The 16,382-nt window shown below is 43.3% G+C and overlaps 1 protein-coding gene across 1 annotated transcript; it reads right to left on the bottom strand.

Annotated features, from left to right (window-relative positions):
* Nucleotides 1-883: 883 nt before the first annotated feature.
* LOC123766518 (UNC93-like protein) lies at nucleotides 884-15,665 on the bottom strand. The gene is made up of 9 exons (XM_069308336.1): nucleotides 15,546-15,665; nucleotides 14,167-14,236; nucleotides 8,286-8,448; nucleotides 6,708-6,951; nucleotides 5,672-5,795; nucleotides 4,880-5,105; nucleotides 4,068-4,227; nucleotides 1,872-2,139; nucleotides 884-1,675 (listed from the first exon to the last, which is right to left on the bottom strand). Exons 2-9 carry the CDS (start codon nucleotides 14,234-14,236, stop codon nucleotides 1,464-1,466), a joined length of 1,467 nt encoding a protein of 488 aa, XP_069164437.1. The 5' UTR covers nucleotides 15,546-15,665; the 3' UTR covers nucleotides 884-1,463.
* Nucleotides 15,666-16,382: the final 717 nt, after the last annotated feature.

Consider the following 16,382-nt stretch of genomic DNA (forward strand, 5'->3'; position numbering starts at 1 on the left):
ATGCCAGCGTCGGCACAATCCTTCTTCCACCCCATGTAGAGACGGCGGGACAGAGAACTTAAGGACTGCTTTGAGGATAATTACTTACTTCAGGATATTGAGCATATCCTCGAGGCACAGGGTTATCCTATCAGGGTTGACGCGTTCACTCGACTCTCTCGCAATCGTCATCCCCTTAAGGTGGTCAAGGTAGCCTTTGATAGTCAGATCATCCCCTCCGGTAATTCTTGCGGGTGCCAGGTGCTCCGTTCAGGAATGTGCTCTCCACGACTTTGCAATAGGTATTGGAAGTCGGCTATGCGGTCTCGAAATGTGGTAGTGAGGTGTCTTATTTCTGTATGGTGCCTTAGACCATTCTAGGTCGGAATGTTCTTCTCCTAATACTTCCTGCATAAAGTGATGTGGTGATGCCCACTCTGTTTTACCGCGTTCTTGTATACAATATAAATCTGAATAAGCCATCCTCCTCTTTAAACACCGTAATCGCATATCTTTCCCTGAGGCGAAACGTGGAATACGCCTTCTTTCTTCCTTTTCTATCCCGGTTTCAGGATAATTGTATATTCTGCTTTCTTCTTGTTCGTTAGGCGTCATTTCCCTCGTTAGACTCCTTGGCAAGCCCGATAACATTTGCTATCACTCGCCTTATGTCCTTTTGTTTTCGTCTTGATTGATATTTTGCACCTTTTACATATCCAGCAACACATGCGGTGCTACATAGTTTTCCCGACTTGGCGCCTTCTTTTGATAATTACTAACTTTCACCTTGTCGTGTCCCTTGTTACAGTAAGGCTCGTGGAATAGAACTTTCCTTTAATAATCAATGAGCCAACTGGCCTCATAATTCTGAGTAACTCGGTCTAGGATAAAGTGAAAGTCTACGTAAAATCCACTAGTTTACTAGGGCGAACTTATCTACTGGACACCGCTTCTTATATACGCAAATCTCTCTGTGCACACTCACTATCAAATAACAATGAAGTGAATCAACACAAAGCACAAGTCATACCATCTAGATGTTACTAGGCCACAATAACCTAACAACATTGGACCACTAGTCACCTCAAGACTGACTGAAAGTTTGTGAACATGGTTGGGGTACAGTGACGTTACATAACCAGAGTGAGGTATAAAGTCTCATCATGAATATCAATACTGTATCACAAGTCAATGAACTTTCACTTGCCTTCAGAATAACTAAGTCCCAACTGGACTGACAAATGGCCGAGTCTAAAATCTTCGTGATGTTAAGCAGAGCCCACAATGACTGGAATTTATTTAGTATATGGAATATATATTTAGCCTATTTATCCAAACTCCGACAATGCTCGGTGGTCAACTTGGGCACAGATATTTCGTCGAATCACCTCACTTGGTGGGGCCACGTGAGCAACACAAATGCGCGAGCAATGTTATTCCGCTTGATGCACTTATGCATCAAGCGGAATAACATTGCCGTACTATTACTTCTTCAAGCCGCCCATCTTCTCGAGGACCTCGATGACATAGTATCCAACGATGCCCACCACAAGGAAGACGACCAGGACGGTGATCTTGGCGTCGATGCAAAGGACGCTGCTGCTGGTGTAGGAGATGAAGAAGCCGGCGGACGCCCACAGGCGATAGTTGCTGAAGGCCGCCTCTGACTTCCCGGGGAAGATGATGCTGTAGAGCGCTGACAAAAGATGAATGTTTCATTCATCATAAACGCATAGGACTAAATAAAAATACCAAATATGACAAAGAAATTCAAATAGCATCAGCTCAAGGATGTCACCTTGCTTCTATATTATCTTCTTAATATTTTTGCATTCAACTTGAGCATAACAGAATGACTACACAAGTGATGAATAAGTCTTCTGTGACCTCACCGTTGATTTGCGTCTGCCAGACAGCGTCAGCCGCCCCCCAGAAGCCGGCGATGACAAAGAACCACACCAGATCATCCGGATGTGGCCGCCAGTAGACCAGGGCTACGATGAGCCCAGAGTTGCAGAGGAACCCCAGAGTGAACACCGGCACTCGCCCCAACACCTTGACCAGCCGACTGAGCCCCACCGAGCACAGTGCGTCACACACACCGTAACACACTATGACATAACCCACCATGTGCACGCCCAGCCCGCACGAGACGTAAGCCTGTAACACAATGGGTCAATAATGGTGACTCGAGCTCAATGTTTATGTTTTGTACAGTAACAGTGCAGCATTTGGGTATATACAGATTGGCAATTACCGGGGGCAAGGTGACAATTATGGAGGACTAGGAACAATCACGGAGAGCAAGGTGACAATCACGGACGGCAAGGTGACAAAGCATAGAGGGCCAGGTAACAATCATCGAAGGCAAGGTGACAACCATGAAGAACAAGGGGACAATCAAGGAGAGGAAGGTGACAATCATGGTGAGGAAGGTGACAATCATGAAGAGGAAGGTGACAGTCATGGAGAGGAAGGTGACAGTCACGGAGAGGAAGGTGACAGTCACGGAGAGGAAGGTGACAGTCACGGAGAGGAAGGTGACAGTCACGGAGAGGAAGGTGACAGTCATGGAGAGGAAGGCGACAGTCATGGAGAGGAAGGCGACAGTCATGGAGAGGAAGGCGACAGTCATGGAGAGGAAGGTGACAGTCATGGAGAAGAAGGTGACAGTCACGGAGAGGAAGGTGACAGTCACGGAGAGGAAGGTGACAGTCATGGAGAGGAAGGTGACAGTCACGGAGAGGAAGGTGACAGTCACGGAGAGGAAGGTGACAGTCATGGAGTGTGACGTTTAGAAGAGCCCAGCCCCATTTTCTGGACTGATTATCATTCCAATGTATTGGATAAGCTGCTGTCATATATTATGGTGTAGAGAGACAAGAAAATTGGTCATGTTGTTGATGGGTGAGGGGCAGCTACAGCACTGAGGTGTTTGTCTCTCGCTAATCCTGACGTTACTGGAGTCCCGATGAACCAACAGGGCACCCCAATGGGCGTGAACTGTATTGGTTACAGACGTCTTAGTTTGGCCTCCAGGAAGCAGAATGTCAGACGCAGGTCATCGTAACGCAATTCCTCCTCTAGGCCATGACCATATCCTGAGATACCGATGTATCTCTGTCTGGATCTTTCCTACCAGCCGAGGAAAGACCGAGGAATGGAAGGAAGGAAGGAGACCCAGCAACCGAATTGCAAACCACGTAGAGTACCGTGGCTCGAGGGAGTCATTAATCATTGGAACCGAAGGGCCATGAGAATCACGAAGATCTTTCCCGCCAGGAGCACACATGTCAAGGAAATTGAGGGTAGGGTAGGCAGGTAAGTTATCAGCGCCTGTCACAGGAATTTCCATGTACCGGCGGTGGAACAGTCAAACTGAAGAAATGTGCTACACCCTGGCGGCACATTTCACCTGGAGGATCAGCTTTCTGCATAGCGCAGACAGTTGGTCGTAGGCCAACCAAGCCTTAAAAGAGGGAGACCCGTCACGTGTTCTCAGCCCTGTTTAGGTGTCGCAACACCGTCCTGTTTAGGTGTCCAACATTCATCCATCCAACACCACGGGCACACCAGGTAGGCCTACTGATAAGACTGAAGAGATTAGATTTGACGAAACACGGCACCCTCCCTCTTTGCTGCTCAACAACATACTAAACCAAGAGAGACATAGACACCTCCCTTGGGAAAGAGTGATCATGTCCTGTTGGAAATTAAATATATTTTGCGATAGAAGAGAATGGGGCCACTAAAACAGTTGATAAACTCGATGAAAGCTTAAAACTTAATGGGTTGAACACCTAGAGAGTAATGACATAATAACGGACAGACAATGTGGTTTTCGAACAAGAAGATCCTGTGTAACAAATCTACTTAGTTTTTATCATAGAGCCTCAGAGATACTACAGGAGAGAGGTAGTTGGGTTGACTGTGTATCTGGACCTTAAAAAGGCTTTTGACAGGGTCCCACACAAGAGGCTGTTCTGGAAATTAAAATATGCTGGTGGAGTGACAATGAGACTTATTTTATACTTATTTCCAGTGCTGTTTATACGACAAGCAGTACTGGAAACACACAGGATACTTACGACAGTATAGTCGGCGGTGAGGAAGCCCTGCTCAAGGCCACACCAGATGGTGAGGGGAACAATGAGCAGCTGGTACGGGTGCCGCAGGTGGGTGAAGGTGGCCACCAGCAGCTGCACGCTGCTCTTACCGCTTCCTCCACTACCTTCTATTTCTTTGAAACTGGTGACGAGTTAATTATATACATAAATCGTCTTCCCTCAGTTGATATTAAGCAATAATGTTTTATAAATCACTAGACTGAAACTTTCTCCACTCTCGCAAAACTAAATTACACCTGACCTTTGAGAGTGGGAGAATATTTTGCATGATTTATAACAAGACTTCCGACTGCTTACTGCCAAAGTCAGTAAGTTTTCAGATGGAAGCACAAGTTTAAAGCCAATGTTTTATTACAGACAAAGCTTCACTTAGGAATAGATCAAAAGAACTACATATATTTAGACGCAGCAGAGAAAGGGTTAAGGAAGGATACCGTACATTTTCTTATGTGTTGAAAGGAACCCAATTCTGCACAATGGCTTCGTTGATTCTTTGGCGGGAATCACCGTATTGGGCTTCCCTCTCCAACCTTTCCTCCTCCCTCTGTGAATGACTTTTTAAATTGTTCATTCTGTAAGTCCTCCATCAGTAGTGTTAAAAAGCTCCTCATTGAGTTGAAAGTTGTCTGTGAATAAGACTTGTCCTTAACCGGTGTTTCCATCAGCACTCCAGCAGGAACCTCCTGCGTTTAATCTAAGTTTTCAGCAAGGAATGTTGATGCCAGGAAGGCGCAGACAATCTCGAAGCGCTAGTTACAAGGTTTCTCCTTTACCTGCTGAGGGGATCCACGAAGACGAGGACAATGAAGCTGGCGGAGAGAGAGAAGACCAGGAAGATACTAGCCATGGTGTAGATCTGCCAAAGAGGCGGACCTTCCCTCCCGCCGGAGTCGCTGCTGTTGGAGGCATTGGTGGGTTCCGCGATGCAGAAGTTGTAGCCGCAGGACTGCAGCGCCGCTTTATCAATCTCGTTGGCTTCCTCCAAGCCCGCCGATAACACTGAGGGAGAGGAATTACTATGAAGGCAACAGTGTGTAATGAATCTGTGCGTGAAAGTACCCTTCAGAAGGCGCTAAACTGGGTAGCATTTGTTTATACATTTTTTGCATGTTTTAACACATGCAAGATTAGGAAGGTTACCCAGTATAGTCTGTCTTTTCCCCACATTTCCCATTCCACCTCTCTTCTTTTCCCTCTCATCTCCTCACATCTCCCACTCCCCTTCCCCTCCCCTTCCCCTTACACCCCCCTTCATTTCTTTTTCGAACCCCCCTTCCCTGTCAATTCTTCAATATCATCTCCCCATTACGGGCTCACTATAGCCCGTGCTACATGGACATTTCGTTCTGAATAGCTGAATCTAGAACAACTAAAACAACAGCTGGTTACAGAGTCAGAAAGAGAGTGTGCTGTGTCTCAGACCAAACAGGAGTCTGGGGGTCTGGTGGTGGGCATCACAGGGTAAGGAAGGCTGACGATCTGGTCTGTCCCATACCCACAGTCCATTACCCCTGCAAAGATGGGCGAGGAGTAACCCACGAGTGTAAAGGAAATTATAGTCTTACCAGAGGAAGCGATGATACTGCCCCACACCTGGGCTGACTGGAAGAACACGAAGAATATGCCGAAGAACCTTGTTATGACGATTTCACTCTTCTCGCCTACCAGCGTTGCGTATCTCTTCCCGGCCTGTGACACACAATACAAATTGATGTGTCACTTTTTACATTATATTCCGAGGACCTCTGATATGTGTCCACCATATTATGTATGTGGGAAAATCATCCATTTAATTGGCTCTTACCAGATGCTTTTCGTAATTAATAATAACGCTGTAAATGAAGAAAGAAATTTACAACTTTTTTAATAAAATGATCAGAATCTATGAAGAAAAATGCTGTAAAAATACATCATTTGAAGAAAGCTAACGCACTAGGTAGTAATTGTTGTCAAATAATATCAGAGATAACAGTAGTTTTCAGAAGAGTTATATAATTATAGAGGATCTTGCCATATATTTCTGAACCGCCTCCTGCTGGAGTTGGTGTAAAGTTTTTTTAATGTTGTTCTTCTAGGGTTTGTAAATGCAGTTCTTGACGTTTCTTTTTCATTAATTATCATTCCTTTAGGAATATAGGAACAATTTTTATATGTTCAAGAAGGAAATATCCATTATGAAATATTGCGAACCATATACAATTGTTATGCAGTGTTAGTAATAGATCTTGAAACGAAGACGTAAATGGCTGAAAAAAATTGAGAATCAAATCTGTTCATTATTTTTACGCTCTGCTTCTAGTGTCCTATACCCTGCTTCTAGTATCTACACCCCTGCTTCGTGGATCTACATCCTGCTTCTAGAATCTACACCCTGCCTCTAGGATCTATACCCTGCTTCTAGTATCTACACCCTGCCTCTAGGATCTATACCTTGCTTCTAGTATCTATACCCTGCCTCTAGTATCTATTCCCTGCTTCTAGGATCTATACCCTGCGTCTAGTATCTAGACCCTGTTTCTAGTATCTACACCCTGCTTCTAGGATCCATACAATGCAGCAAGTATCTTCACCATACTAGTATGAAGGTCCTTCGTGACTTACCTTGGTGAGGTAGGTACACTTGGAGGACCAGAGAGGTGCGGCTCCCAGGCCCGCGATGACGGCTGTGGGCACCAACGTGTAGGTCTCTGGATAGAACTGGGCGGCGATGTAGTAGGGGTAGCAGAGCATGGCAGCCACCATGGTGTACTTCTCCTTCAGCACCGTCAGTAGCCACGATGGCAGGAAGCAGCAGGAGAAGATATAAGCGGCGTTGAGGGCAGTCAGCGATTCCGTGCCATCCACCCTGCAGCAAAAGACCGTAAGGAACACCAGGAAACTGACAACGAAAATCCAAGGAAATAAGGAATTTAGTACAAAGAAATAAAAAACGTTGAATCGAACACACTGATAAAGATGGGCAAGTGCCCAGGATAAATGCGGATCTAGAGAGTAAACAGAGAGTACCAGGAAGGAAGAGGATGGCGATTTCCGCGGAGCATATGCTCTGGAGAGTGTTCTGTAGGGAAACTGGAGTGAGGGGGGAGGGGATGCGGTTCAAGTTCTACCTTAAGTTCATGAGCCCAAGAGGGGGTGGGGGGGGGGGGGGACGAGAGACCATCTTTCAGCCCTATGAACAAAAGAGCAGCAGTTCCGTTTCTCTAAAAAATGCTGCGTCCTGGGCATTCCCTCTGGATTGGCAAAATCAAAGCCAGTATAGACTGAAAAAAAATCATTCACAAATCGCTTGGTAAGATCTAAGTAACGTGGAGACTGACCATTTTAAAGTCACTTAACATAAAAATATAAATATGATTAAAAAAGCAAGACACAGTTCTTACCTTTCCACATAACAGTAATTCATAAAATATAATATCCAAAGATATATAAAACTCATGACCCTAACTAGGCTGGAATACACGACCTCCGTCGTTGCCCTTCATCAGTCCAATGACTCGAGGTGGTGAAAACAGACATAAAGTTGACAAATTCAGTACCAACGGTGCCTCAGAAAAGTAAGTAATCCTCTTTCATAATACTAATTCATATAGTAATAAATGTACAGGAACATTCAGAGATGTTCTCTTCAGGTAAAAGAATGGTATGCAATGTTTTAATCATTTCTATATTTTGAATGACCAAGAAAAGGGTTAGCTTCCCTGAGTTGGTTCTCTCTCACACACACAGACAGACAACACACGCTCTCAGTCCCTTTCTAGACATTCGACGCACACTCGTTAATAAGGCAATTAGGTAGTTTGACACTTGGACACGACATAAAATAAAAACATCTAATAATTATTTATGCTATCCGAATTTTATACGGAACAAAATTAAACTGGAATGTGTATAATAATGACAGTGAACATATACTTGTGTCACTTAAATAAATTACATTCACAGCATAGATATAAATGAATAACTGTACAATGACAAAGAATTTATCACTTAAGTTCTATGACGCGGAGTATATTTAACGTATCTGATATACAGTGAGTCGCAACAGTCACTATAAAGCATTCTTAACAGTACTTCATATCTGCAACTTATATAGATGAATAACAATGTGATATTCACAAATTGACGGAGTGCCACTTGTTGCCATGGAGTGCCACCTGTGACCACATAAGGTATACTCACCTGTTGATGGAGGACTGGAGGTTGGCAATGGAGTTGTGGCTGGTGAAGAGGAAGGTGAAAGCCAGAGAGATGATAAAGATGTTCTTCAAGATGGCAAACTTTTCCTTCCTCGCCTTAGCTGTGAGGTGCTTCCTGTCAGTCTTCCCATGGCTGTAGTTCCCCTCTGCAGGAGAAGCACACTATTGCAAGCGTTTTTACTCGTTCTCTCTCCCCCTCCCTACCTCCTATTCACTCTCCCATTCTCCCTCCCTTACATTCTCCTTCCCACTCCACCCCTCTCTCTCTCTCTCTCTCTCTTCCTACCTTAGTCCCTCCCAGTCTCCATCCCAACTATTTTCTGTTCTATTCTTTCCCATCCCAAATCCTTATCCTGACACCTTCCCAGTGCTATATAGTCGTAATGACTTGGCGCTTTACCCTGGCAGTTCCCTTCCCTATCCTGAGATTTATTTGATTTGAGGATTTATTGCCAAACAAAATATAGAAAGTTTTGTCAATGTTGAGGTTGAGTTCGTTGGCAGTTAGCCAAAGATGGACTTTATTTAGCTCATTATTTACTGTGACATTTAGAGCAAGGGAGTCAGGACTGGAGTAAATGAAGGTTGTGTCGTCAGCAAAAAGAATAGTTTTGAGGTGTTGGGAGGCATTTGGAAGGTCATTAATGTAGATGAGAAAGAGGAGAGGGCCAAGTATGCTGCCCTGAAGAACACCAATGTTAATGGGTAGGGTGGGAGAAATTGAATTATTCACAGAAACATACTGGAGCCTGTCAGTAAGGTAAGATTTGAGGTATTGCAGGGTGACCTCTGACTCCATAATGATGTAATTTAAGAAGAAGGTTTTGGTGGTTGACAGTGTCAAAAGCCTTACGCAGGTCCACAAATAACCCAACAAGGAACTCATTTTTATCAAGAGCTACATGTATCAAGTTAATCATACTAATAAGTGCATCGTTAGTACTTTTTTTTAGGGTCTGAAGCCATATTGACAAGAGCTAAGTATATTATGTTTGGCTAGATAGGAGTAAAGCTGCTTGTAGATTAGTTTTTCAAATATTTTTGACAAGTTAGGCAGGATTGATACAGGTCTGTAGTTGTTAACATCAGTGAGATCACCACATTTGTGGACAGGGGTTAATCTCGCTTTTTTATAATATCTGGTAAGGTTTTTAGTCCAAGTGACTTGTTGAAGAGCAATGCAATAGTAGGAGCTAAAGATCTGGAGGCTTTTTTGTAAATTAAAGTTGGTATCTCCTCAAGGGCACTAGACTTGGTTTTAAGGGAAAGGATTATCTTATTAACATCAGTGGAATTTCCAGGCGTTAGGTACAGAGACTGGGGATAGTTACCTGTAAGATAGTCCTGAACATCATTACTGGAAGATGGAATATCATTTGCAAGGGATGACCCAATGGAAGAGAAGAACCTATTGAACTCAATAGCAGTATCAGAGGCTGCATCAATTAACATCAACGGAGACTGTAATCTTATTAACATCAATGGAATTTCCAGGCGTTAGGTACAGAGACTGGGGATAGTTACCTGTAAGATAGTCCTGAACATCATTACTGGAAGATGGAATATCATTTGCAAGGGATGACCCAATGGAAGAGAAGAACCTATTGAACTCAATAGCAGTATCAGAGGCTGTAAGCTGACCATCGTTATTGGACAGGAGTATTGGTTTGTTATTTAAAATCTTCTTTGATCCCAATATTTGTGAAATTGTGCTCCATGTTTTCTTAATGTTGCCCTTTGTTTGGGTAAATGTGCCTCTATAACCCTTACCACTACCGCCCACAAGTTCGGTATGGGGTGAATAATAAATGAACTAATCTAACTGTGGTGAGGTGCCATGAGAACGAGCCAAGTGGCGCTACGCAGCTAAATCACCCGATTCTCGCGAGCGTTCCCAAGATCAAGAAACTGTTCAACGTAAGTGCCTCATCCTACCCTACCAGAAAACTCCACGTAACAGAAAACGGAACAGTATGTCAATTTTGCGAGCCGTTACCATTTTCTAATAGGATAGTTTTGGGGGTCTTATGTAAAGTATACGTCAGAGTGTGACGCGCTATAAAAAGGGCAGGTTGCCAACGCCGCCTGCAGGTCCACCTCTCGGCCTAGCTAGGCTCTCTTATATAAGCATTGCGTAATTAATCACAGATATGCACGGCATCTACAACTTTTTGCCATAAGGTTTGCTCACTGATACTTACTCTCCATGTTATGAAAGTCAGGTATGAAAACAACTGTTAGATACGGATTTGCCCGCCAGGTATAGCAGCCAGATACGGAGCACCTCGATCTGAAACACGAACAACTGATTCCAATGGCAGGTGTACCAACTCTCCAATATTTCTGCATGACTGATAATTCGTTCACTAAATACATGTATATTTATCCAAAATCTCTTTACATAATAATTTTGATAAAAAATAAAAAGTAACTTACATTACACTACAATGTAGTGTAGTGTAGTCGTCTTCTGAAATGATTCAGTTGTAGTGACTTCAGTACCCCCTACAACACGGCTGAGGGTCAGAGAAAACGTTAGAGGAGCAAGAGAGTCAACCGACCAACACAGAAACAAGCAGACAGCCACGAGACGAGACGCTCTCTCGCTCCCTCCTTGGGTTTATACAGCTTTAGAATATACGTGTATGGATCAGAGACTTGCGTTTGCTTAACCCTAATTGTTGGTGGATATTAGAGCTCTAAATGGTCTTACCACATATAAGTAAGAACTGCAAGTCTGTGGTCTCAATCCTCTACGTCCACACAGTACTGCATGTGGATCACATGGTGGGTGCCTGGTGGCTGAGAAGATAGCACGCTGAATACGTATTCCTGTGGACCGGGGATCAGTTCCCGCCGCCGGCGGAAACAAATGGGGTAGAGTTTCTTTCACTCTGATGCCCCTGTTACCTAGTAGTAAATAGGTACCTGTTACACGCTGCTTCCTAACAAATGCAATAAGTTAGGCAGGGTGTGTGTGTGTGTGTGTGTGTGTGTGAACTCACCTATTTGCGTCTGCAGGATCGAACATTGACTCTTGGATCCCGTGTGTGTGTAATTACCTAAGTGTGTGTGTGTGTGTGTAATTACCTAAGTGTGTGTGTGTGTGTGTGCGTGTGTGTGTGTGTGTGTACTCACCTAATTGTACTCACCTAATTGTGCTTAGAACAATGAGCTCGGCTTGAGCTCTGGCTATTTGGTCCCGCCTCTCAACTGTCAATCAATTGATGTACAGATTCCTGAGCCTAAGTGTGTGTGTGTGTGTGTGTGTGTGTGTGTGTGTGTGTGTGTGTGTGTGTGTGTGTGTGTGAAAAAAAAGGTTGATGGACTGTTGAGAGGCGGGCCGAAAGAGCCAGAGCTCAATCCCCGCAAGCACAACTAGGTGAATACATGACTTGCTGAAGATGCACAATATACAATAAAGTAAGAATATCCTGCATGCGAAAAATGTTTGGCAGCGTTGGTGCGGAATATTAGTGATTAATGTTTGTCAGTGTTACTGAGGACCTCCTTCATGCGAGGAATGTTTGTCAGTGTTGATGATGAATAATTGGCAGTAGTAGTGAGGAATATTTGACAGGATTACTGATGAATTCGTCTCACTGCATGGTCGACAACGTCTGGATAACGTCCTGTGCCTTGACGTCTTACTGCATGGTCGACAACGTCTGGAAAACGTCCTGTGCCTCGACATCTTACTGCATGGTCGACAACGTCTGGAAAACGTCCTGTGCCTCGACGTCTTACTGCATGGTCGACAACGTCTGGAAAACGTCCTGTGCCTCGAGAGACGTTGTCTAGGCCAGTCGATCACTGTTTACTAACCCAGATCACGCTTACAGCTGCTCCTCTGATTGTGACGAGTCACTCAGCAGGAAAGTCATAGAAAACGATTTTCAGTGACTAATATTTTCTAGAGCATTTTTCTTAAAGTGTAAGAAAGGATACAGGTAACTATTATAGTCTTGGACAGTGCTAAAACATGTGATAGCTTAGTGCACAGATTTGATGTGTAAAACTAAAGAGGATTGGGGCCTGCATGAACTTGATTTGATTCATTAAAAACAAGTACAGTCCAGAATACTGGTCGGTCCACTTCAGTGGAATATTCACACACGTTCAACGATATTTAATAGTTACTCCCAGAGGCCCAATAGAGATAACTGCGTAGTTGTACAGATTATATAAAAGATAGTGAAGAGACACGAGAGAGAATGCAAATAATAGTTTTTAAACTTTTGAAATTAATTATGCCGGAAACGCTTTGCGTAATAGTGGCTTTAGGCATTGTATGTACTAGCACTACCTATAATTCAACCAATCTTTGTAAAAATTTCTTGTATGTATGTACCTTACCTAAATAAACATTTTATTTTATTTAAACATTTTATTTAATTAACCTACGGATGAGCTTTGCAAGTCATTGTTGTTCAAGAAAAACCTCAATGGTTGTCTCTTGTGTCCCTTGTATCCTCCTTACATAAGACAGGCAAGAAAAACATGATATATAACTCCTCGATTAAAAAAGAAGTAAAATCTTTTACTTGACTTGTATAAGTTATTACAGTTAATACGCAAGGAAATTTCTCAGTAAATTGAGGGTCGCGCGTCTACAACTACAACACACAAATGAGATCAATAATGTAGTACCCATCACGCGCTTGTCCCAAGTCCTTAGACAAAACTTGTGACGCGGCAATGCATCGAGAAGCAAACTTAATACACCCGACCCATATATATCTTGCATCCACACTATACGTCATAGAAGATCTGTGGCTTGTCTGTTTGTATTTTACAAACTCTACGAAATTTACGCACGACACTGTGTTAATTCAACTTCCTCACTTGAGCAAAAACTTCTGAACAAGAAGTGCTACATGTGACCACTAGGGAGATGTTCCTTTGCTTCTTAACAATTGAAATGTATTGTAAAAGAATGACAAATAATACAAAATGACACGTGAAATATATATAGTTATAGTAATCACTGTATTCAAATCCTATTTAATATCTAAAAAAGTTTCTTACGGTTAGTTCGAGATTAAATAAGTAATTTTCAATAGAAGGCGCTGGGCCCTTAAGACCATGTAGAACAATTGTGATTAGAAAATCAAAATGACTCCTGGAACGGCAAGAAAGCCTCAATGAGCTTCATATATGGACAAAGCATTGACATCTGTTCAAAAATAGCCATCTGTAAATTTTGAACTTTGGAATACGAAATTTTTAATGCACTGAATCTCAATAACATAGATGTTGGGAACTTCAACATATGAAGGCACCCGTTATTGTGACAGCATTAGTAGACGATGAGTCACAATAACGCAGCAGATGATCACACACTCAACCCACACACTCAACCCACACACTCAACCCATACACTCAACCCATACACTCAACCCATACACTCAACCCATACACTCAACCCATACACTCAACCCACACACCCAACCCACACACCCAACCCATACATCGGAATATGAAGAATTTACAAATTGGGTGTAAAATAGAATCTGTGTCGAAAATTGTGATGGAAGAATCACTCTCCTTCTCTCTCTCTATCCACTATCTCTCCTTCCACGACTCTGCCCCTTCCTCCACTACTTTCACCCTGCTTCCATTCCTCTCTCCCTCTATTCTTTCCCTCGTTCAATCACTTGCTCCTACTGCCTCTCTCCAGCGTTCTCTTGATTTTACTACTCCGTCAAAAAACCAACCTCCTAACCCTAACCAGAAAAATATGAACCTAACCAACCCACCTACCCTATCGAGTCCGATAGATAGAAAACATAGATATTTGTGAGTCGTTACTTTTCATAGTAGGTTGCATTTGTAACGTTGGTTGCCATAACGACGAGACTCACCGGACTGAGTGAACTCCACGCTGATGATGGCTGGGAAGTCCAGTCCTGTCCTCCCCTCCTGCCTTTCCATCTGTATACAACACAATAAGTTAATCAGAATCGGTTCACACGTATGTAATGTGTACACACACACACACACACACACACACACACACACACACACACACACACACACACACACACACACACACACAGATTACCCTAGATGAAAGACTCAGATATAGAGGTGACAGCAGAGGAGGTAATGAAACAGTTGACAACACTGGATGCAACTAAAGCGGTTGGACCAGACAAAGTGTCATCGTGGATACTAAAAGAGGCAACGCAGGCCCTCAGCGTGCCTCTGGCAAGGATCTCTAATGAATCACTTATGTCGGGAGAATTGCCTAGTTGCTGGAAGAGGGCAAATGGTGTATCGATTTTCAAGAAAGGTGATAGGAAGGAGGCACTTAACTATAGACCTGTATCATTGACAAGTATCCCCTGTAATATACTTGAAAGAATAATTTGGCTAAGATTGGTTGCACACCTGGAGAACGTTAGGTTTGTAAACAAACATCAACATGGGTTCTGGAAAGGGAAATCTTGCCTAACAAACCTTTTGGAACTCTATGATAAAATACCGAGGATAAGACAGGACAGAGAAGGTTGGGCAGACTACATATTTCTGGACTGCTAGAAAGCCTTTGATACAGTACCGCACATGAGGCTGCTATTCAAACTCGAGAGGAAGGCGGGGGTGGGAGGAAAGGCCCTAGCATGGATAAGGAACTACCTAACAGGAAGGAGCCAGAGTTACGGACTGAAGAACAGTGACGAGTGGGGTACCTCAAGGATCGGTGCTGGGACCAATTCTATTTCTAATATATGTTAACAACATATATTAGAGTTCTATATGTCCGTAAGTACTTTCGTATATTAATACATCTTCAGAAAGAACTTGAAGATGTATCTGAAGGAATCTGAAGATGTATCTGAAGGAATCTGAAGATGTATCTGAAGGAATCTGAAGATGTATCTGAAGGAATCTGAAGATGTATCTGAAGGAATCTGAAGATGTTATATATATATATAACAGTACTTTGGACAATAAACGGTTAGAAAGACGGGGATCCAAGAGCTAACAGCTCGATTCTGCAGGCCCAAATATTAAATGCACACTCTCACGCTCTTTTTTCCTGGCTCCCACAGTCTAACCACAGAGTTTAACAAGGTATAGGAAGAACTGCAGAGAAACAACAATGCACATTGTGGGATGATGCAGCGAATATGAGAAAAATTATCATATTCTCTGCCATACATACAAATGAATACTATTAAACACTAGCAACACACAATATAAGGTACAAAATGGCTTATCTGTTAGAAAGTGTACTTACCTTCAGGCAGGGAACCCACAAGTGGCCTCCATCTACCAGTAAAGAGTGTCGACTGCGAGAGGTTCCGCCTCTACCTGCTTAGATCTCCAAGCTAATAAAGAAAACGGAACCTGAGGAAATACAATGAACATAACCGGCACACATAGACACAATAAAGCACCTAAATTACTGGGATCGTCTCAAAGCTCTCAAAATGTACTTCCCGAAAAAGGAGACGAGGTATCAAATAATATATACATGGAAGATAGTGAAAGGCCAGGTCCCAAAACTCCACAGTAGAATAACAAGATACTTTAGCGAAAGACACGTAAAGAAATGGAGAATCGAACCATTGAAGAGGGACAATTGGCACAATCAGAGAGCACTGTGTGACCATCAGAGGTCCACAGCTGTCCAATACTCTCCCAGCAAGCATTACAGATATTGTCGGAACAGAGGTGGACTTCTTCAAAAAGCAGTTAGATAGGTTCTTGCAAAAAGTGCATGACCCACTGGGTTACAATGGGGCTGCGGGCCTGCAGGCCGCTCCAAGCAGTATGGAAGTCATACTGGGAATGAGGTCCTACTGGGTACGTGGTCGTACTGGGTATGAGGTCACACTGGGCATGAGGGGCCCTGCAGCCCTCCAACATCAGACCTGTTGTACTAAGTAATCACAAGTCAAGACTGGTCCCAGGAAGTAGAAGAACGTAGAAGTTCTTCTACTTCCCGACTGGCTCGGGAAGTAGAAGAACGAACGGAACCCTCTCTAGGTATGCATCATGTGGAGAGGTAACAAAAGAAGAAACCTATCCTGTGAAGAGAGACTAAGAAAACTCAATTTGTACTCTAATGCAT

Source organism: Procambarus clarkii, chromosome 62 (genome assembly GCF_040958095.1).
Source record: "Procambarus clarkii isolate CNS0578487 chromosome 62, FALCON_Pclarkii_2.0, whole genome shotgun sequence".
NCBI classification, from domain to species: domain Eukaryota; kingdom Metazoa; phylum Arthropoda; class Malacostraca; order Decapoda; family Cambaridae; genus Procambarus; species Procambarus clarkii.